The sequence below is a fragment of the Neurospora hispaniola genome (assembly GCF_033458365.1).
Source record: "Neurospora hispaniola strain FGSC 10403 chromosome Unknown B0T23scaffold_5, whole genome shotgun sequence".
Taxonomy (NCBI): Eukaryota; Fungi; Ascomycota; class Sordariomycetes; order Sordariales; family Sordariaceae; genus Neurospora; species Neurospora hispaniola.
The window spans coordinates 694,600-717,435 of record NW_026944410.1 but is presented as its reverse complement, the minus strand read 5'-3'; the positions used below and the strand labels follow the sequence as shown (position 1 = coordinate 717,435).

Here is a 22,836-nt window from a genome sequence, read left to right as displayed (position 1 = left end):
ACTATGCAATTGACCAATCATGCGATGATCCAAGTCAAGACGCCTTTCAAGTGGGCGTTGGATCTAGGTCGTACTCGTCCTCAACATAGACAAAGCTGAATGTTAGCCATCAGACGAGGGTTCGTGGACGTGCTACAAACGAACGCTTGGTCTATGTGTCGCAAGGAACGGAGAAGGTGACCGTTCCCCGGTAACATCAATGTGCCAACCTCAAATACTGTATGTATTCATCCCGAAGCCCGTACCTTTATGATATGTTGTTGATTCGAGTTGTATACTACATGCCGAATTTAGTCGGTGGCCCGGGCCGGTGGTTCCAACGGATGACGCCACATCCCATTACGACGGGACTCGTAAGCTAGCTAATCACGTTGCATACCAACAGTTTGTTCGTATGGGTATACAGTATGACGGCGCATTCCACATATATCTAGACAGACGATGGTTCTACCAGACGACCAGAAACAATTCGAGCTCTCGTATAAGAGATGTTGGGGGTTTCCTGGGTTCTGGGTTTTTCAAAGTGCTAGTCTAAACATAGAGTATACATACTCACATACAGTATCAACACGTATATGACGTGTCGGTACGTGTCCGACTGTGTGCTTGCTTTGCATCACATTGCAGACTGGCCGAACGAGGAGGCATGATCACGAACAGGCAGAAGATGCTATCCAAATGGCCAAAGCGTTTCAGTGCAGTTTCAGGCCATCCGTACCTGCACTGAGAGCTACCCTTGTTTGTCACAATACGACACCATATCAAACAGGCGAGGTTAAACTCAGTTGGGAACTTTCCCCTGCAGCCCCTCAGCTGTTGTTAGTCAAGAAACCGTTGAAGACCTCGCCAAACCCCAACAAGTTAGGGCGTGTTCGGCGACTTTTGTAAATGGACTTTTGGAAATAATTGTCGGAATGTGGTCCGTAATATCATGTACATACACTACTGCCAGATAAACGGGTCTTGGTAACTACATTTCCCAAGTCCGATTTCCGGAGCTCTTGAGGTGTGGAAGTGTGTTTCGGGCATGGTGGTGAATGCTTTTTGACGCCGTTGCAGTTTGCATCTCTCAACTTCCCAAACTATGTCCGAGTCCGGATTTTCGGAGACGCCGAACTCGGCCCTAAGCTGATCATCAACGCTAAAAAGAAGATCCAGAAAAGAAGGTGGTTGGAATGATGGTCGCTTTCGAGAACATAGCGATATCCACGCTAGAACAATTCCACCGAAGAGGATCCGACACCAAGTTTCGAGCTTAGCCTTATTGACGAAGGCCACTCGGTGGATGATGAACTGGCTTCTAGCTTGGATATCTTCAGATGAACGGGGCGGCTGCGTGAGGACAGCTTGATGCAGTTTGTTTCGGCTTCATAACGAAAAACAGCAAGGTGCCGTGGATAGAGGTAGCAAGGTGGATAGCAAGGTGGAGAGAAGAGGTATGCAGGAGCGGCCGTGGGTTGAGGGAGAAGAAGTCATGAGTAATGAGGTGCAGAAAGTGTGTGCAGATTGTGGAACAGCTTGAAGCTCACCTTGATATTTGTAGTGGTAGGATATTCCCGGGCCCAGATGGTATTTCCGGAGGGTGGTTCTGGATGCTGAGAGGTTACGGTCACGCGAGCCGACCAGGCTCTGAAGCCCGGGCTGCAAGGCAGCTTTTGACCGGCGTCGCCGTGATGCGTACCCGCACGAGGAGTAACGGATGCCCACTGGGTGGATGAGCGAAAAAGGCGTTCATCAAGACCCATTTCCCGTCCACTGCCGAGGTTGCCTTTCTTGCAACCTACGGATCCTAGGGGGAGAGCGGCCGTAAAGATGACAGTATCTCCAGGTCGCGCGGCAGGTTGTTTGGTGGGATATTGAGAAACGAGGATGACAAAAGGGTTGACAGTGGAATGTGGAATGGGTAAGGGAAGGTGTCCACAGCGATAAGGCGGGATGCGTTGATTTTCATCCTCCACATCTAGCATCGAGATGGTTGTCTGGTGGTTACCTAGGTTATGTGTAGTGTAGCGTCCCGGGTAGATTCTATGATGGTGGAGACGTAGAATTGGCTCTGCACTACAAAACAGGGGCATTTAACCCCTAAGCACTTGCATTCTTTTTGTGGGGAGAAGAGCAGGGCCAGCCAACCCCCAGCTACAGTAGAAACCCCTGGAAGTGCAAACAATTAGGGCTGCCAGAATTCTTTTGCATTTTGTGGGGTATTTGCACTTTAGGCTGTGATCGGCTCAAACTTTTCATGGAAAAGTCGTGAGATTTTGGTACTTGGGTGACAGGGGGGGTGACAGGGGGGAAGAAGTTGTACCTCAAACTCGCAAACTCTCTACAACTTTTCTGCTAGAAGTAGGGGGGGACCTACAGATCAATGCTGGAAAGTTTGTTAGCCTGTTACTCGCCCCACATCATTCAGCAGGGGGGTTGCAAGCTTGGACACATCTATCTACAAACTCTAATTGGCTAAAATCGTTTAATTTCAAAGTAAGAAAGAGTTAACAGACAACCCAGACAGCTCACACACACACACGGTTTTTTTCACCAACCAAGGTACCCAAATTACTAGAAATATTAAGACTTACCTTTACCACCTCTTATAATTAGTAAGTTATAGGGTATTTACAAATCTCCTTCGCTCCCCTTATCGGAAACTACTTACAAGTACCGCGCTAACGAACTTTTTAGGGGTGAACTGTACTTCTAAAATTCAGTAAGTTTTGAGTAAAAAAGTTGTGGAAGGACCAATCAAATGTAAGGATTCTAAAGCTTGGCTTTTGTAGTCCGAGCTCCCAAAAAAGATACTTGAGTAAAAAAGTTAGAAAATTTATAAATAAGGCTAGCCAAGGCGCTATCGCTCTAAATAGGAAAGCCAATGCAAATCGGCGTCCGTGCCCGCTCAAAGAAGGAAAGCGCCTTTGATAAAAGATTAGGCACAGCCCTGCTAGTGTAGAATATCCCTGAACACCTTCACAACTTTTCATTGAAAAGTTTGAGCCGATCAGAGCCTTAGGGAGGTTGCATTTTACAGCACACTAAAAACTCCTGCAGTTGCAACTCCCCCTGATGCTAGCTCCCCACTAATTGCACCACCAAGTGAGTGCCAGATTCATGGAGGTATACATGTAGTACTGAGACTGCTAACTGTTAGCTGCAAAGACAACGACTCGTCTCTTGCATTACCTAGCATGGGTCAAGTTTTGGTAGAGTGATACTTGTTACCCCATACTGGGATTTAGAGACCCCTCTCTTTTAGTCCTTCGGTGGTCTTTTGGTGGCCCGGACGCTTACTTCTATGTAGGTAGTCTGTGCGCTGGCCCCCCCTCCTCCTGCAAACACCTTATTCATTGCAAGAAAAATCGTCCCCAAAACTGAGTTGCACCTGCAGGGGTTTTTGCTGTATTTCTCTTCCACCGAGTCTTCCTTCCACCGACAACCAATCAACGCAACTCTACTTCATTACCTACACTAGCTAGGGCACTTTGTGGACGTTCTTCACACAGACTCCTAGAGCAACCAATTTTTTTTCCGTTTAGGACCCCTCACGAAGAAGGAACATACCTAGACAGAGAGCCTACCCCTTTGCTCGACAATAGGAGCGGCAAATGTACCGTGACACAAGCCGTAATGTGCCCGCTCAAGCCATCTCGACGATACGTCCTTTCCAATGGCTGATAAGTGACGAGAAGTGATCTTCGGTCCCGTCGCACAGTCAGCACCTAAAAGTTTAAATTGACCACCTTATTCAGTTGACCATAGCGTGATGAAGTATCAGTGCCCGGTTCCAGTGTTTGAGAAGCGGCACTTGGATTTCGTCAATCCGAATTGGAGTGCAGCATTCTTCCTCTGAGACAACAACTCCCCGTGCGCAATCCCAAAGAGGTGCAATTACTGACTGCATCACAATGTAGAGTTATGCTCTAGTGCTACTACCTCTACGTCCCTGCCCGCCTGATCAGGAAGGTCTGCCTCATTGACTCCTACACTTTGCATCATCATCTCTGCATCGCATCGATGCGACTAGCTTCCCGCTGTCCCAAGCACTCTCGAAGCGAGAACCTATCCTTCCAAGAACCTCGGAAATACCGGCACACCGGCACCGGCTCCACCACACTATGTACCGGTCTACGCACAACCCTACCTAATGCGCACAAACAGACATCAGCTCATTATCGTGGGTACTTGCAGATCGAAGATGAGCAGGGCTGCTCAGGGTTGTGATACGGAGACATCTTACTCCGCGAAACCTTGAAACATTGGGGACTTGCGGGTAGGTACACAGACACTCCAGATCGGGGGGCTGTGAAGAAGTTTCAGGTTTGTTTTTCTTTTCTTTTTTTTCTCTTCCGAGGCAATGTCAGATCGCGAGAGATCACGCCAACATTTGATGAACGGAGGCGTACTTACTCACATGGCTATCCTCGATGCCGGCCAGCAACCCAACTTGAAGTTACACTGGATATAGCTTCAAAGAAGGGTACTCGTTGTCACACCGCCTCGAATCTCAAGAACCAATATACAACAAGCGACATGCAAATTTGACCGAGTCTGGTGAATAACCCGGCACTATGAGCCGCGTCTGCATCAAGACTGCCAGACGTTTCTAGCCCAGGCGAGTAAGCTTCATCCGCTGCCCCCGCTTGGTCAGCGGTTCATCACTGCGCTTAGCTGGGTGCGAGATGAAGAGACACGGCGGTTGCCATCAATCCTTGAACCAAGTCCAAAAACCTCCTGCTCAAATTGGCCGAGGTAATTGTCTTGCCACCAGAATGGGCAGGTACCAGTATATTCCATGTACCTCGAAGATTATCACAGACAGCCGGCGTGTCTCCCGCCCAGCTGCGACTTCCCGACGGACATCTTTCCATCTCCTGCCATTGGTCCATTCGGCTCCGTGGCTCGTTCGGCATCCGGTTCCACGTGCCTTACCGGGCTTCCGTGGAGTCGTCCGTGGATCCGTCCGTGCGTGCAAATACATACGGGGAAGACAGGGTCTTCATTTTGACAGTCATACAATCTAACCCTGGTTTGTTTCTTAGTTTGGTATCAAAAAAAAAGCCCATTTCTACTTTAGAGCCACCAAATGTAGGAAAAGCGTTTGATTTTCAAGAGACGGGTACTGAAAGGGGACCACCCTCTCGTATCTTCCAGTTTTGGGGGTCCTGAAGGAGACCGAGAGAGGCATAAGTAGGTTTCTGTAGCGTTTTCGACTCTAGCTATTGTCCTATGACGCTTCGAACGGAGGCCAGTTTCTCTCTTTGGAGGTCAATGAGAGCTCCAGATTTCCCCTGTTCAACCTATGGCCGAAGAACCAAACTAACAAACCACCCAGTATTGATTTGCAGGTGCCCCACCTACTATGGTCCGATGTTGTCTTTTGCCGACCCGTCTTCGTAGATGAGTAGCATATGTCTTGAGAGATGGAAGCGAGATCAAATGACATGATTGACGCCGAGAGTTATCGGTAGTGGATAGCATCTCACTTGACTACAGTAAATATTCCCACACCACTGCGGTCACTTTCGCAACAGCGTACCAAGATTGTCAGCAATGAAAACAACATTGCCGGCCTACCTACGCTACGTGATAGGTCCGATGCGAGCTTCGTAGCTTTGACATTCGAGCTAAAGTTAACGAAACACGAAGTTGATGGTAGATCATCCACGATGGAGGTTGCGAGACAAGGCTTCATTCTGGCGCAATCCGTCTCTACGTGTAGTGTAGGTAGTGTAGTGTAGTCACGGGGCGCTATAGTGTAGTTCAATGCTTGAAAGTTTGTTAGCGTTAACACTTGCAACCTCTTTTTGGCAGGGGGAGAGGATAAGGAGATTCGGCGTTCCTATTGGTTTAAACCACCTTAAAACCAAGATCAGCAAGCGAATATGTCTCACATTGAGACGATGCTAGAACATGACTCGATTTACAGCTTGGCGATAACAGACTAGTAGACGCTGTTACGCCAGGACTCTCGCAAAACCCACCTGAAAGCAGTAAAAGAGCACTCGGTAAGTACCGCGCTAACGGAACTTTTAGGAGAGTGAACTGCATCACATGGAAAAGGGGAGTCCACCCTTTTAATCCCTTTCTGGTGTTATGTCCGCTTCGAAAAGAAGAACAAAAAAAAAAGAAAAGAAAAGCGTACTGTACTGTCTCTTGCGTGTTTCAATTTTCTCAGGAATTGCCGATCGTGCCGACACCCTTCGGCAGACTCCCGAGACACTCGCAAGCCGAACTCCGGCCGAGATTCCGAAAAAGGTGATATTGAGACTCCGTCACGACGTCAACAGCCGGTGCTGAAACCACCACGCAAACTCTACACTACTGCGACACATTCAGCACTCTATAACTAAGGTACCCTGTGCGTATTTGCCCGCCGCCCAGCATATACTGTCGCATCGCATTATTATTGCAAACAAAAAACAGCGCGAGGGGCAAATTGATAAATGGTGCTTGATATAGATATCACGACAGCAGTTAAGATCTATTGAGGAAGTCGTGAGACTACCGTAGCACTCAAATACCGTTCAGTTAGGAGACATGGCGAATGCGGAAGGTCGTTCGTTAGAAGGCAGGTATAGTATATCAAGTGCGGCTTAGCCCATGCACTCCCCGGAGATGATGACAGCTCTTTGCGGAGTTTCTTTTGACGAAGCAGCGCCGCGATCGTGCAAAAGTATTCATATCGCGAGGAGATAAGCATTGTGATTTCCGGCCGGCGACTCGCATACGATATGCCAGATTGTGCGATGTGGAGACGGACAAAGGTCAGGAATACAAGCGGGCCGCTGACGGAGCGGGAAGATTACCGCAACGGGATGGCTGACTGTGCGGGATTGGTCGGTTGGCTGGTGTTTTTTTTTTTTTTTTTTTTTTTTTTTTTTTTTTTTTTGGTCTCGGCTCCGTCCAGTCGAGGCACGGTTCAACAACTGAAGCCATTGCCCCAAAAAGGTTGCCAAATTTACACACTGTCTCGTATAACGTCAGGGATCATTGTCTCCCATGGCGATAGATGTCAGGTCGCATCATCTGAACGAAGCGAGAAACGAACAGAGGAGGTGGCAGTGAACGGCCTAAGCAGGAGGTGATGTCGCCGTTGGCGTGGAAGGAACATTTGGTTACAGTAAAACCCTATCGCCCTTGCGATATTAGCAGGCCCCTTGGTTTTAAGATCAGGCCCCCTTGCACACCGGTCGGTCTCATAGGCTCGACTCCCTTCTACAATTGGCTTGGCCGTGCAGTCTGATTCCCGATTAGGAAAGGATGAGTGTGGAGCGGAAAGGTGGGACCCCTCCATTCCAGGTCGCGGGCTTCGCTTCGAAGGGACCTCTTGCACTTTCTGTGTGGGTGGCTTCAGGTCTGGCCCAGTCGCAGGGCAGGCACCTCGGGGTTCTCGGGGCACTCCTTCTGTCTGTCATTCAGTGTCTCTTACCTCTAGGTACCTTACCTACCTCTATACCCAACACCTCAGTTCGTTTTCATCTTTTCAAGCTGCATCATCAGATCTCCCGTCCTTTTGGGATGTCTGGCATCGACATATCGTCATGTCTTGCCCACTCTGTACACAGTTGTTTGCTTCTGTTCAAGACTCCCAAGGGAAGCAAGCATAGCTGACATCAAGGAACTGAAATCCACCTCGTAGCGACGGCATGTTGCCGCCTGTCCAAAGTTCCTGACAGTCGGGTGTCGGGTTCCTGACTGCGGACGTTCGGCGGGAGTTCCGTAGTGTGTGGATGCGATGTCAATCCGCCATCCACCCACTCACTTTCCGTCCTTGCAGCAATTCAGCTGTCAGACAGGAGGCTCCACTACTGTCAGCTTCTCCCAGCCAGTGAAATGGGTCAATTGCATGCGGAGGGGTCCACTTGGCCTTCTCCCGGTCCCCTCGTCAACTTCGTCAGTCTCCTCAATCGGAGCTATCGTCTAGCGCAATCCTCCGCGTTTCAATCCACATCCATTCCTCCAAGCTTCACCAACTCGAGCGACGAAACCAGCTTCTATTGCATCACATGGTATCCAGCCAGCTGATATGCTTCGCATAGTCGAGCCATGGGTCCCCTCCCCTGAGGACACAGCCGACCGACCAGGTTAGGGTTGGTACACAACGAAACCACTTCCACTTGCAGTAAGTAGACAGCCGAGGAAAAAGCAAAGTGAGCGGCACTGTGGCTGCAAGCCAGAGATATTCCCCAGGGCATGGCATGGCATCGCATCGCATCGATGGAGGCTATACAGTAAAGTCCCCTGTTAATGCAACCCCCCCCTTTTGCTAAAACCCCCCCTTTTGCTAAAGATTTTGACTGCCCGCATTCCCTCTGGTGGTGAAGACTGCTAACTGCTATTTGCAACGCTGACGCTGGGGATTTGCATTAACAGGGGTCCTATTTTGGTGAGCCGGAGCAATACCGGCGGTGCGGCAGGTCTGGGTGACCCACCTTTAGGGTGGTCGGCCGTGATCCAACAGCCCCACAGCCTATATTGTGGTCTGTGCACCAGCTCCCCCTTCTGCAAAACCCCCCCTTTTGCAAAGAAATCTGGCTGCCGGCATTAGTTGCATTAACAGGGGACTTTACTGTACCTTTAGCCAGGCCCTTCCCAGGGCAGCCCGACTCTTGAGGATCGCTTCTCCCCGGAGATTGCAAAGTGGACACATCCAGATATCAACATGCCGCCACGCCAGCATTATCCAGGAAGTTTACCTAACCCTAGTGCACCATCAAGTCATTGCTTCATCCCTGGCTCTCGCTTCATTGTCTCGGTGGTTCGTCGGTTGCCTTTAGCTTCCGCCCAAGATTACCAAAGCAAGGGGCCTGGGTGCTAGTAGGTTAGGTTTGCTAGTATGTCTCCAGACTCTTATGCCAGATTCGTACTTTGCACTTACAGTTCGCATAGGATCCTTACCTACATACTATTGCAGTACCTGCTATATCCGCAGCTCGTGGGCTTCTGCCACACCCACTGCAACTCAACTCACCCCTACCAATACCCCTGGCGGACCTTGTTCGGTAGTCGGCCCATGCACTACCCCCCCTTGCGTTTGGCCGTTGCGGGAGACTGGCCCAAATGGTGCATAGTCGTGAGAAAAAAATGGTTATACCAAAAAGGGGACAGGCGAGACAATGGACATCTGCATCCCGGTGCCAGACCAGACCCTCCTCGCCCAGGGTTGCTTGTTGCTGCAACATTGTCTCCGTACCCGTTACAGGCACCGTAGCCTTTTTGACTCCCCCCCTTTGATCCAGCAACGCTTCACATAAAGGGTCTCGTGGTGCCTTTTACCCAACGAGGTGCCAGCTCGATCCGACTAGAGTGACCACCAACTTGTGCATATAGGCCCATAACTGCAAGCCAACGCACCAACATTCGCTCACTACTTACGAACCTTTATGCGCCTGCCTTACAGACAGTTTATCCACCACGTATATGCCAGACGCGCCGACCCGCATGACAGCTGCGCTGCTTACATCAACAAAAACCACTGAAAGATCGGATATCAGACCTCTGCGTTAATCGAGTAACGTGTGGCTTAGACGAGTTTGGCGACAAGGGGTTGACAACCATCTTGAACAACCTTGGAATTGTCCTGTCAATCATTTGCTACTACCGAACTTGGGAAGCAGCTAGTGCACACACACACACCACTTCACGATTACTAAACGACAGCCTCAAACGAGATCGAAAGCGAAGAGGAAACGCATACTTCAGCACACGACTACGAACTCGGAAACTTGCTCGTTGCTTTGCAAAGAAGGAACGAATCTCCTGATATTGCTGTAGTCCAGAAGGGCTCGTTCGGTAGCAGGAATCACATTTGGGGGTGAGTTGGAACGCTCAGAGGCTTGAAAATTTACACCATTGGCATGCCAGTGTGCGCCTTGACTTCCGTGTTTAGTATCAGACCATGATGGATCATAGGTCCGGCTGGGTTGATCGTTTGTAGGTCGTCCACTAACCAAGTACTTTACCTTAGCTCTTGTGGGTCACCGCCTGTGAACGTATCTCCACGGAAACCTTTTTGGACGACCTTCGTGTCCAGGGCACGGCCTTGTCAACGAGCATTTTGGTGAGTGAACGCGATTCAGTTACGTTTCCTCAGTGGCTCTCCTTCCCACCATTTCCCCTCTGTTTCAAAAAGACACCAAACTCAACGGTGTCCTTCTGATCTACTGCATCATGCAGCCTTGGGGCCATGTCGTCATTCTGATCTCGGGCGGAGGATCTTAGTTGACACGGACCCCCAGGCTGGCATCGGCATGTCGGACGTGCTATGGCCGACTGGATGACCTCTCTCAAGTGTTGTACTCTTTTGATGCGTATCTATTTTCATATCTTCAGTCCCTTCGTCTCATCGTTGGAGTGTCTACGTATGGCACGCGGTGTTGTAGTAGAAGGCTCGGTATTCTCTTCCCCACGTCAAAGCTCCGGGAGGCAGTTTGCCTTCCATCCACTACATTTATCATCACGCGTGGAGCTCGTCCGGAAACCGAATGACTCGACCTTCATCTTCTCTGAGTCTGCAGTTCTGTCTTTCTAATCCGTTGTTTATGTCCTTAGGTTGTTGGTTCAATTTGAATTGCGGTACCTATACGTCGTGATTTCAGGTCGTATATTTCATTCGCTCAAGAGAAACACGAGAAGAACTTGTCGAAGAAGCGGACAATAACGACACTGGCGTCGGATTCATCTTCACGCCCAGCAAGTTAAATATTTCGGCACACACGGCCTTTTGCTCAGATCACATTCCTTCTCTTCACACCGAGCCAGGCCTCAGACGGTTTTGGCCACTCGCCATAACCACGCACTTGTGGCTCGCCCACCGGAGCAGAGCGCCGCCGCACACGCAACATAGCAGACAGCTCCAGGCTATCCGGAATTTCGGTGTCCAGCTCCCTATCATTCATCACTTCACTCTCTTTCCCGTCCAGGTATATCCCTTCACACCTTCTCCCCCGCTCTTTACCTCCTACAGCCAGATACTCTTCCGGTCCATAGCGGGAGGCGAATCCATCCACGAGGACAACCACCTTATAAGAACAAGTTCCAAGGTGCACGACCATCGTGCGCCCGCAAAACTTTGTGCTTTGATCTTTCCGTCCAGGAGCACCAACGACCAAAGGAGCAACGACCCGAAGCGCAAAGGCAGTTTCACGTTTGTTGTATGGAACTCTTTCAAATCATGGCTGAAGACCCAGAGAGGCCTCGTCCATTTTTGTGTGACTGGCAGGGTTGCGGCAAGGTTAGTTACTGAGCACCCCCTTCTGAAGCTTCTTTGCACAGGCCGTCCATCCCTTCGTTTGCTTGTTCGTCCGTTGGTTGCTCGAGACCATGGCTCGAGATAGCTTCTTGGATATCATTCTATATCGGCGCCTCTGGTGCCGCATTGCAGCAACGCCAGACGTTATTGGAAAAGGCTTCATCGTGAATTTTCGCTGACTTGATCCCTCTCGTCCACCCAGCGTTTCAACAGAAAGTCTGATCTTCAGAGACACCACCGCATTCACACAAACGAACGGCCATACGGATGCAACTGGCAAGATTGTGGAAAGCGGTTCATCCAGCGCAGTGCCCTCACCGTACACCTTCGAACGCACACAGGCGAAAAGCCTCATCAATGCGAAGTTCCTGAATGCAGAAAGCCATTCGCCGACGTAAGCTAGATTCACTGATCGCTCGAGATAGGAGACTCAAGCGCTGACTTTGTATGTTCAATAGTCCTCGAGTTTGGCCAGACATCGTCGTATCCATAGGGGAGAAAAGCCATACCGTTGCCAAGATGTTGGCTGTAACAAGGCGTAAGTGTTACTCGCGATTCCAAAACACACTTCCTTGACGATCCTCCATTCCTTTCCCCATGTCGCTCCCCCCATCTGCGGCACTAACCGCCATTTTAACAGTTTCTGCAGAAAAACGACCAGAGACAAGCACCATACCAACTCCCATCGGGGTGGTATCAATCGCTCCATGACGCCCAGGCAGCAACTACACCCTAGCTTCGGCTCTGGGTTCGATCAGTTCCACATGTCGGCACCGCCTGAGCTTACAGCCAGCACCGATAGCAGCCCGGCTGATAGCACTGCCTACTCGCCTGCTGCTTTGGAAGGTGACTGGTCCAGCCAAAATTTCAACAACTATACGCACCTGCCAAACTTGCAGGAAGCGTCGATCGCCCTTCAGAACCAGATCAGGTCGCAGCAGATACCACAGCTCATGTCCTACATGCCATCCAGGGTTGTGCCGTCCTACTCTGCGCCTCCCCCGAATATGATAACCCCACAGATGCCGCAGCAGGGGAGCTTCAGCAGCTACTCACCTTCGCCTGTGGAGTCCGCCCAACAACAGCCATGGGCGACAGGTCTCCAAAACAACCAGCGCCAGTATCCGCGTGTGCTGACCTCCAACGACACCGCTCCCAGGATGTTCTCACCCTATCCGGCGCCACCCAACATGCTGCCCGGTCAGAATGACTTTAACAGTCAATATCCGCCGCCTCAACAGCAGCAATCATGGGGTATGCCTCAGAACCAGGGCCAGCAGGATCAGCGTCAGTATTCACTGCCTTCTCCGTCGCAGCCCTTGACGCCGGTACCAGTTTCTGCCGGTACTGGAACCATGCAACCACTGCAGCCCATGCCGGGCCACATCTATGGCGCGAGACTCGTCGGTGATGATCTCAATGACCACTTTTTCAAGGTCGAAACGACTGCCGATGATAACAATCCGGGAATGACGCTGCCAGATGCGAGGTTTGCTGGCTTGTAAAAAAAAGAAGAAAAAAAACGCGGTCAGTTCATCAATTGGTGAACTCGGCTTGCGGTTGCCTCTTTCTCGTTCCCTGGACTTCCGGAGTTTGTTCGTACGGGTTTTTTTCCTCTGCTCTTCCTTCCCTTCGTTGTCTTTTTAATCATTCGGGCATGGGATTTGGTGGGGTCTTTTGCATATGAGATACCTGAAAGTTTCAAAACACGCACGCACGCACATACACACACATACACTTGTTTGCATAATGGAAGCCCTGGGAAGGAGTGTTGTTTTTGGTTGTGTTTGGCTTGGTGGATGGTTGGTCCTTATCCTTCGCTTCTTTGTAATTTCCTTGTCTGTTATAATTAGTGGTTCAGGTTGGCTTGAGATTGATATTGTATGTATATCAAGGGCATGGCATGACATGACATGACCATGATGGGCTATGGAAATGTAAGATGGAAGGATCGGTTGGATGAAAGCAAGGGGGAGGGAAAGGGAAAGGGACAGTTGGTAGAGATAATGTGACCAGGATATAATACCCAGGGATATTGAGCTGTGACTCCTATGGCAGAACTGGGTGAACAAAAGTGATTTGGGATAGGAAGGGGTATGAAGCAGCAGTGAAGTAACAGAGACACATATGTAATGAGAAAGTCGAGAGTAAACAAAACACATGTATGGGTGCAAGATAGTGAGGTGTTTTGATTAACTAAGACGAATATGTTTGCTGGATGGACCGATGATGGGTTGGGCTTGCTTGAGTTTGGGCTAGGCAGGAAACATCTGGAAAAAAGAAAAAAATGTCTGCCACTTACTTGATGGATCATAGAATTTTCCTTCACATAGTGCCAGATATGAAATTTTGAAGTGTTCGTGCCTTTTCGCAGAAAGTGTACTTGGTGTGTGTAGCCCGTAATAACTCGGGACATTGGACGAAGTGTGCACTTGCTCCGCCAACTTGTTTGTTCCACGACAGTATGTGGTATTGATGTGTGATGACTTGTTCACAGAAGTGGATACACTATGAAAGGAGAATATCATAAAAACAAGATCAGGTGTCGATATGGAATGAAACGAAAGAAAGAAAGAAAGAAAGACAGAAAAAGAGAGCGGGAAGTAGAGTAAAAGTAAGTAAGTAAGTGGTTAGCCAAAAGGAACCAAAAAGACCAAAACAGAAAAAAAAGACAAAAAGACATGCGGTTTGTGTGGATCGAACACACGACCTTCAGATTTATTGAGTGAAGTGGACTTCAGTCTGACGCTCTCCCAACTGAGCTAAACCCGCTTTGATTGATTTGAAGACATGGGGTGGTAGTGGATCTTATGAGTGCTGCTGTGTGACGCTGAGCGTGACTCGTCCAGTGTGATGCCAACCAAATAATTCATCGATGTCGCTCGCTTGTGGGACTCGCTTTGTGGGAGGGCTTTGCTAAGTGGAATGATGAGTGGAAAATACACAGGGAGAAAAAAAAAAAAAAAAAAAAGGAAGAAAGACAAATATGAAGGGGTGGGAAAGAAGAGACCACCAAGGGAAAGCAAGTGGTACCTCCTCACCGACGCCTCTCTCAAATGGCCTTGGCGAGCCAGACGAGGACTACGTACGCTGAAGCAGTGTTTTTGGCGTGGAATCCGGCGGTCAGTAGCGATTGTGTGTGACGAATAATTGGTTGGGTGAGGCGTACTGTGTTGGTGTTAGTGCTTAGTACGGGGAGGTTGACTAATGCTGCTGGTTACTAGCGAGGTAGTAACAAGTTTGACCATACAGGGAGAGTATATAGACAAGAATCGATTGAAGAAGTTGGCTGTGTCTTCTTTTCTGCTTGTCGGTAGCGGTGAGTGCGGTTGTCGGCCTTTGTTGATTGAATTTGGGGTTCGAGTGTGTGAGAATCAGATATAGTCCTCCGGATCCTCCTCCCTCTCTTCCACAAACTCAAACGCTTTCCACTCCATGTTCTCCCCATCTCCACACACAAGATCCTCAAACACCTTGATGACTTCGTCCTCCGGCCTCCAGTCCTCACCGACCTGCCACGTCACTTTTCCTTTGCCATCTCTTCCAAGGGCAGGCGCCTCGTACCTCACCCCCCATCGGAACATAACGGTCTCCTCCTCATACGAAGTTGGAGGCACGTCATCGCTCCCTTCATACTCCTTCGCCCTCTCCTTGGAGGGCCGCCACGTAAGCCACGTGAACAGCTCGGCGTCTCGAAGGGCGGGCATCTTTTGCCGTTGCAGAGACGAGGCAAACGCCAAGAGCAAAGGATTGATGCGTTCCGCGATGGGGCGCAGACGGAACATGTCGGGGTTGCGGAGGTCGTATATGTCCGGCGCGTCGCCCTGGTACTCTTCCTCCTCGTCGAACATCAACTGGTGCGTCTCGTCATCGTCGTCTTGGCCGGGCGGGTAGTGCTCCTCTCTCGTGATGGCGAACCCTGTCGCGTGGGGATCTTCCCCTCGCGGACCGGAAAAGTACCAGCTGCCGTCGGGCGCGCACGGGTGGAATTCTACCTTGAGGTGCCGCATGTGTGGCCATGATAAACCGTCGCCATCGGAAGGGAAAAGATCGGGGGTGATGAGCGCGCGAACGTCTAGTTCCTCCAGGCGACTTCCCAGGTCCCGCAGGCCAAGAGACACAGGGTCCATGCCTTCAAATTCGTTGGTCGACGACGCGCCAACAAGGTCGGGCATCTGCGCCGCTTGGTCCACCTCGTCCCCATGGGAGCTGGGCCTCCAGAACCAGAGACGGACCTTGGTGAGGGAGGACGACAACAAGGGCATGGCATGACGCACAGCCCGCGCAAACTCGGCGCGGTCATCGCGCCAAGGACCTGCCCAGACACGGGAAATGATGCGCAGTGCCTTGGATGTGAAGGCAACGGGAAGGCGCTCCCACAGCCAGGGGCAGTCAAGCTCGCGAAGTTGAGGGAGGCGGGTGATGAGTTCGAGGGGCGTGCGTAAGGAGACGGGCCGCATGTTGATTGGGTCAAAGGTGGAATCTCGGTCGGGGAGGATGCGCAGTCGAGTGGCGCGGTTGAGGAGGGGCAGGCTGTCCGGATTCTGGACGGTGAGGCGGCGATTGCGGAAGGCGCGGTGCAAGCAGTCTAGGTGGGGTTCGAAGGACTGATTGGAAACGCATAGGACGGGCCGAAGGCATTTGTCTGGGCGGCAGAAGTCCAGGTCGTCCGAGGACGCTTTGTCTGCCACGTCCTCGAGGGCGTGCAGTGCGTTGAAGAAAGCGTGAATTTGGGCTGAAAAGTGGGCGTTGACGGTCTCGAACTCGGCGGGCGACTCCCTACACGGGAGGGGCGCGCCAGGCCGGTTGAGGAGCAGCGGCATTTCCACCTTGAGTTCGCACGCACCAAAGACCATCTTGTCGCGTCCGGGCGGTAAGCGCGCATTGCAGGCACGGACATTTTCGACGAGGGATTCGAGGATGGCGTTTTTGGAGGGCGGCGTGGCTACTTGAATGTATTGGGACACCATCGTGTAGATTTTCTTGGAGTGGTACCGTCGGGATGGCTCATTGGTCTTGTGTGAGCCTGTGATTCAGGTAAAGGGAAGAATCTAGGAAAGAGGTGAGATCAAGCTTTGTTGAAGCGTGCTTCAACTATGAGAGGAGGTGGTGCTTTTGCTCATAATTCAGTTTCTAGAGTTGTGTTATCTGGTGAACCCGAACAATGGTAGAGAGATCAATAAGCTTCCGGATCGGACGTGCTGATTCGAACTGCGTGGCTGTCTGGTTAATTGGCAGTGATTGAGGGCTGAGATACAGAGAATGTCATTCGGGTGGTATGCGGGTGTCGTTGTTGTTGTCGTTGTCGTAGTCCCAGGTGCGCGTATCCTTGCAAAGTCGATCGCCTTGCCCCTGACTCCCTTTCCTTTATCTATCATCGGTACTCGAGATAACATGCTGACATAACGGAAAAGGTACACTTTGTCATCTGATCCTCTCGCTCGCCAAGTAGTTTTGTCGCTGGTTCCAACTTCTTTCCAGGCACCTCCTAACGACGAGAGAGGGCGGTATTAATCATATGACTCCCTGGGAAATCGTAGAGAGGCCAAGGTCCGGGCTGTAGAGCCTTGGCTGTTTCTTTCCCTTTCTAGTCCGGATGAATAACGGGTATACCGTGGATATAGGAGAGACGGACAAAACGATAAACTGCTCCGAAAGGAAAGTAGATGTTTGGGGTGTTGCGAGAGAGAAAACCTCGCCATTTGCAAAAGCGAGCAGGTCTTAGCCTGGAGTTCCTGGATTAAGCATTAGTATTGGATAACTGAGAAGGAGGTGGGAGGCGATGGTAAATATAGCTTCAGGACATTTCATCACATGCTTCACATGTTGGCTGCCTCCGCCGATCTTGGGGTGCCGCGGAGTGTGGTGCCCTTTGCAGCGAGGTGCATGGTTAGCTGCATGAAGATGGATGGCACACTTGCTTCCATGTGATTTCGTAGTTGCAGATGACTTTGGCGCGTTAATGTCCGTTCCAGTTTCCCGATGGTTGCGAAGTTTCAATGTCTCCTCCTGAGCGTCCGCTGATGAACATGCTCTGGGGGGTAAACCGGCGTATCATGGACGGCAGCACCCCGGTCACAAGTTGCTCACCTCACTTGAAGTTGGCTGGAGTTGACGAAGAGGTGAGTTGAAAAAGGAGTGGTGTGGAGAGATGTTTAAGTATTGATATCAGTGTCGCATCCGGGAGCGAAAGTGGGAAGCTCGGGACCGAGATATCATGCTGAACAGGACCAAAGTGTCCATCTCCCCAGCACTCCAAGATTTGCAAACAGCTAGGTTTCATCACCCTGCCTTTTTGAACTGCTGGACGTGGAGGTGGACATGCACTCAGTGGCGAGAAAGAACCAAGGCGGGATATGCTGTACGTGATATCTCGGCGAGGTGAAGGGAAATGAAAGGGAGGGGCCTCATGCTGAGTTGCTATTGCTGCGTACCGGCCTGAAAGAGGAATTGGAAGCGAATCAAACGGGCAGATGGTTTTGAGGACAAAGCAAGCGAATAAGAGAGAGTCAATGCCACGGCTCAGCAAGGCTTGGAAGGGCCAGCGCGGCAAACCTTGATGACCGAGCGGCACCTGGAACAAGACTGAGCGCCTTTCGTTAGAATGAGTTGTTTATCTGTAGAGTGGGACAAATTCCGGCTGAGTCTCTAAATGTCTCTGGAGGTACGGATTTGGATGGAGGGTATCAATGGCGTTTGTCCGCGTGCGACTGAGTGCACTAACAGCACAGTACCGGATGCGAGAGGAATATAGATTCATATCTGCTAGCGACTGATAGAGTGCCGATGTGGTCGTTCAACAGAAGGCAACCAGTCCAGTCGTAGATGTTCAAGATGCATGGCATCGAGTGATTCCAAAGACTTGAGTGGAAGCCATGGGAAGGGCGATCGATGAGATATTGTATCTGAGTGATGTTGTTGGGTGGAAGCATGCAGTGGAGATCCAGTTGGGAGTTTGGAGTCAGCAAGTGTGGACAGCGCTGTACGTAAAACCAAGTCTTTTGCGCAAATGACTAGCGGCTTCACTTGACTATTTTGTAGTCCTCGGAAGTAAACGCCAAGGATGGAGTCGGCGATGGGCTTGAAGAATCTTCTTGGCACGCTAAACCTTCTGGAAGAACAAGCACGTCACCAAGTCAGGGCACCGAACAAGGCCAGACCCAGTTTGTCACCGTCTCCACGAGCAACAACGTCCAATTGATCAATCAAGTTGCGATAAGATCAGGGGTCGTTTCCAGCTTGCCAAACCAAAAAAGAAGAGCAATCGCGAATCGCAAAACCGATTGATCGAAAAGGGGGCTGGTCGTCGCATCTTTTTCTTCTTTATAAACACATCCATCTTTCAGTCCGAGTCGGCGCATTCTTCCAATCGTCATTCTATCCCAAAACCTCCGACCCAGATCCGTCCAGCCGAAACCATGCGCCCGTCCACCATCATCCTCGCCGCCTTCGGCCTCACAGGGTCCGCCCTCGCCCACGGCGACCACAGCAGCGGGTCGCAAAAGCCCATTGTCGGCGACAACGCCTCATGGATGGTTAAGCACATGGCTGGTATGTTTCCCGCACGCAGCCCATGTCTCACAGCGCGACCGCCACTAACATCGCCCTTGCTTCCTTCCAGAGGAACACCACGTCGAAAACTTTGACGCCGCCTCCTTCTTCGCTCTGCACGACTTCGATGCCGACGGCACATGGGAAGGACTCGAGATTCTCCGCACATATGGCCTGATGGACGATTCCAACAAGGGCGTTTCCCAGCCCAGGAGAGACGAGATAGTCCGCGACATCCTTGGTTTGATCGACTACGACCGCAACGGCGTCATCACCAAGGACGAGTTCGTGCGCTTCATCAACGTCGAGGGCAAGACGCTTCCAGATATGGGTACGGGGCCGGGTCACCACGGCGATGCTGAGTACGAATACGAGATTCATCACTGGGAAAAGTGAGTTTATCCTTTCCCTGGCCCCCCAAACGGGGGCGGCGCAAAAGCCCGCCATCCTTTTGCCAAGGCATGATGGCAGAGACTAACGATCGCTTGCTGCAGGTACCACGATGACAACACCAAGCTCGAGGACCTTACCCACCCCGAAGACATTGAACATTTCAAGAAGCACGAGGAGATGGAACTCGAAGAGGAGCGGTTAGCCCAGATGGACAAGATCGCCATCATCGAGGAAAACATCCCCGCCAAGTTCAGGAGGAGTGGGTAAGGAGAGCGCCTTTCCCAAGCTGCTCGATCTTCGTACACGATTTGATTGATTTTTTTTTCTTTTCTTTCCCCGGCGCATATGGAGAGGTCCACGACTGGATATTTAGACACGGATGGATGCTTGTTTGGAAACGGATCTATGTATAAACTGATGAATACCAACCCGCGCGCATTGGCGAAAGGGTTACGACGAGACCAGACCGTCATGTTGGACGACGACTACCACTACCACCACTACTACTACCTGTACCAGAACACCTTTTAATGTATACATCAAAGACACAATGCCACACATCTGGCGCAAACGTCTTGACGAGCTCTACATGCTCCACCACCGCCTTTGTCTCTGTTGTTGTCCCATCACTGCTATCCAGCTCTTCGTTCCAACGAGTCATCAGTTCCTGAATCTCCCCCCTCCGCGACTCGATATCTTTCACATGAACATTCTCATGTAAATGCAACCATCCATCCCCTACCCCTTTCCCCACCACCGCCTGCCACGAATCCCTCCAGCTCTTCTCACTCGTAGGCAAAAACCCTCCATTGACATGAACCACATCCAACTCCCTTCCTCCCTCTTCCCTCAGCTCCCTTACTCTCCGGCCTGCACTTTCGTTCCCTTCCAGAAACACCACAATCTGTACCCCCTCGGCATCTGCCTCCTGTAGCAGCTCCGTCGTGGTCTTCTTTTTTAGGTCTTCTTCCCCCTGAAACACTTTAACACTCCACTTATTCGCCACCGCGCCCCTCCGCAGCCCCTCCACGCTCCACGGGTTGATCTCCCAGCAGAGCACGCGCATCCCCAGCTTGGCGTACGAAAAGACAAAGTAGCCTATGCCTGCGTACAAATCTAGAGCGTATTTGCCCTTCAAGTCCCCTGATGCTTTTCGTCGATGACTCAGGCTTTGTTGTTGTTGCTGTCGTGGTGCTGCTCCGTTGCTGGTGGGCGCTGCGCCAATGGGAGTTTGAGACCGGTGGAAATCCAACAATCTAGCCTTCTCCTTCACGTTCCCCCGCGAAAACATGGTATACCGCGGCGCCCAAATCTGCGTGATCCCATTCTGCTTGGTCGACACCCAGAATGCTTGGTCGAAATCTTGCGGCGTTGGTGCGGTGGATGGTGATAAGGCGGGACCAAAGTCGCCGTGGAGTAACTTGAGGCCGCTGGGAGATCGCAACAAGTTCTCTTCTTCCTCTTCTCTTGCATTCTTTTCAGCGCCGTCGGCAATATGCAAAGGGATCCCTTCATTAACAGCCAACCTGCTCAATTCCACCTTTGACGCTCCATCTCTGGTGATGTTTGACAAGATGCGGGTCCACAAACTGGATTTGACGTTGGAAGAAAGAGAGTCAAGGAGCTGAGGCCAGAGATTGGAGGTGAAACTACCGCTGGGGAGAAGGACCATGGGTTCGTAGATTACCCACCGCTTGGGCACTTTGTCGAGGAGGAGGGCTTTGAGTTGGCCTTCATCCTGAATGTTGTCAAGTGTTGAGAGTAGTGTAGTAAGGGAAATGGATTGGGTGTGGTCTTGAAGCCATGAGTTGACAGCGGCCGTGATGGGGTTTTCCTTCTTTTGTTTGGGTGGTTTGGGTCCTCTCGGTTTCCTCTGATGTTCGTCTTTCAACACGGCGGTTGGGATTTGTTCTGACATGTTGCTGTACTTGTTGGATGTGCTTGGTGATTGGTCGGGATCTGGTGGACCGGTGACACTTTGTGAAGTGAGACGACGTACAAATAAAATTTGTGACTGGAACCAGGCTAAAAACGTCGAATATCCGGGAGCCGGAGTCCGGGAGTCTGGCGAGTTGGGGAACGGCCCGCCGGTGATGCAGGTACAATGCGACGGAAGATCGGCGGCGGGGATGTTGGCGTACAGATGAAAAGTCGAACATTCCGCTTTGACCCTAACCCTATGGAAAATGGGAACGAACCTCGATCTCGTGAATGCCAACAATTTAGTCGAGATCATGTTGAGAATGTGGCCATCAGCTTCGCGGCCCGGATTGCAATACCATCATTGCGAACTCCTTTTCAATTTGCTAGATTAGTAGCATCATTCCCAAGTCCGCAACTCGATGTGGAATGTGTGCATCATATTGAGACTACTGATACCATACTAACAAAGTTGCGCCTCTAAAAGCTGTACTGCTGATAGTATCACATCTAATTCCCGACTCGATGGTTAAAGCCAAACGATGTCCCATCTTTTTCAAGCCAAACAGCGGCCTTTGGTTCACAGCGGAGAAAAAGGTATCGAATGCTCATTGCGTCAATGAACCACTTATGAAGATGTAGAAAAGTCCCGTCTTGAGGGATCTCAGTCCTCGGAAGAGCGACAGGCGACCGAGCCCAGTGGCGCAACAAAGTGATACCCGCTGCCATGCATCAGTTAATCTTGAAAGAGACATGCCCTACCGTATAAACTCGTGGCGTTGATTTTCAACTTCCTGGGAAATCAGGCATAATCTGTAAGCATGCTGCCCTACGATGTGCATTTTATGCCCACCAAATTAGGTGGAGGAGACATGTTGCCACCCCGGAGCACTGTAAACTCGATTCTTCAATTTCCTGCCTTTTCATACCTATCTGTTCAAGGGCGCTGGAGGAGGAGACATTCAAAAACACCGTCTTGCATAGAATCTTTGGTGGACATGAATGTTGCAGTATACTTACTGCTCAGGCCTGATTTCCCAGGAAGTTGAAAATCAACGCCCCGAGTCTATACGGTATGCATATGGTGTTGAAAACAAGGACACAAACGCAACCACCCCAGTACTTAAACCCCAAAGCCCCGTCCCAAATCCAATGTTTTCTCCCTCCTGTCTTTGTCCATCCACATCCACCACAAGCACAAGCAAACGTTTCCCTTCCATCCCACCACCTCCCCATCCTCGTTTATCCCACCCCATCACACCCATCTCCATCCCTCATCCACCCCGTGCATTGAATTTTCTTCCTCATGTTCCCACCCAAAGGCAGAGAAGCACAACGAGAAAAGAGTGAAATGTCACAGTCAGGTAAAACCTGAAGGTTTGTTTCCAAAAATTGTGCCCGGACTTCTTTACCCAGGGAGTTGGCCCTGGGGTGTCTACGCGAAGTGCAAGCAACCTTGTGGCTGCCTACTGTGAGAGATTCTTGAGCCTCCCACAGTCGGGCGGTACTTCTTGAAGAAAAGAAGAAGAAAGTATGGGAAATATGATGGGGGATCGGGAGATTAAATAGATTAAAGAGCCGGTCTGTGCACGAGTGCAAGTTTGGAAAACTTGAGCGGGTCGAACTGACAGTTTGACTGACGGGGAAGGTGTTGACGATGATTTTGGCTCCGACGGTGGTTTTTGGGGTTGGTGCGGGTGACGGGAGAGAGTCGGAGAGAGAAGTCACGG

General features: G+C 50.8%; 5 protein-coding genes and 1 non-coding gene across 6 annotated transcripts; 2 read left to right on the top strand and 4 right to left on the bottom strand.

Moving 5' to 3' along the window:
- Positions 1–1,472: 1,472 nt before the first annotated feature.
- On the bottom strand, positions 1,473–3,116 carry B0T23DRAFT_420840 (uncharacterized protein; the record flags this gene model as incomplete). Its single annotated transcript, XM_062839744.1, has 5 exons — positions 1,473–1,990; positions 2,360–2,368; positions 2,577–2,587; positions 2,654–2,686; positions 3,073–3,116. The coding sequence occupies 5 exons, from the start codon at positions 3,114–3,116 to the stop codon at positions 1,473–1,475; spliced, it is 615 nt and encodes a 204-aa protein (XP_062691509.1).
- A 7,718-nt stretch (positions 3,117–10,834) lies between these two features.
- B0T23DRAFT_158805 (uncharacterized protein) lies at positions 10,835–12,816 on the top strand. Its single transcript, XM_062832690.1, has 4 exons — positions 10,835–11,224; positions 11,445–11,636; positions 11,701–11,780; positions 11,883–12,816. The coding sequence occupies exons 1-4, from the start codon at positions 11,147–11,149 to the stop codon at positions 12,745–12,747; spliced, it is 1,215 nt and encodes a 404-aa protein (XP_062691508.1). The 5' UTR covers positions 10,835–11,146; the 3' UTR covers positions 12,748–12,816.
- A 1,108-nt stretch (positions 12,817–13,924) lies between these two features.
- B0T23DRAFT_t227 lies at positions 13,925–14,014 on the bottom strand. The gene has a single exon. It is a non-coding gene; the product is annotated as a tRNA-Phe (tRNA).
- Positions 14,015–14,504: 490 nt separating this feature from the next.
- Positions 14,505–16,299, bottom strand: B0T23DRAFT_158742 (uncharacterized protein). The gene has a single exon (XM_062832689.1). It carries the CDS (start codon positions 16,210–16,212, stop codon positions 14,617–14,619), a length of 1,596 nt encoding a protein of 531 aa, XP_062691507.1. The 5' UTR covers positions 16,213–16,299; the 3' UTR covers positions 14,505–14,616.
- A 2,088-nt stretch (positions 16,300–18,387) lies between these two features.
- B0T23DRAFT_359613 (uncharacterized protein) lies at positions 18,388–19,914 on the top strand. The gene is made up of 3 exons (XM_062836235.1): positions 18,388–18,793; positions 18,864–19,185; positions 19,288–19,914. The coding sequence occupies exons 1-3, from the start codon at positions 18,661–18,663 to the stop codon at positions 19,451–19,453; spliced, it is 621 nt and encodes a 206-aa protein (XP_062691506.1). The 5' UTR covers positions 18,388–18,660; the 3' UTR covers positions 19,454–19,914.
- Positions 19,656–21,270, bottom strand: B0T23DRAFT_359612 (S-adenosyl-L-methionine-dependent methyltransferase; the record flags this gene model as incomplete). The annotated part of the gene is made up of 1 exon (XM_062836234.1): positions 19,656–21,270. The coding sequence occupies exon 1, from the start codon at positions 21,102–21,104 to the stop codon at positions 19,656–19,658; it is 1,449 nt and encodes a 482-aa protein (XP_062691505.1). The 5' UTR covers positions 21,105–21,270.
- Between the last annotated feature and the right edge of the window lie 1,566 nt (positions 21,271–22,836).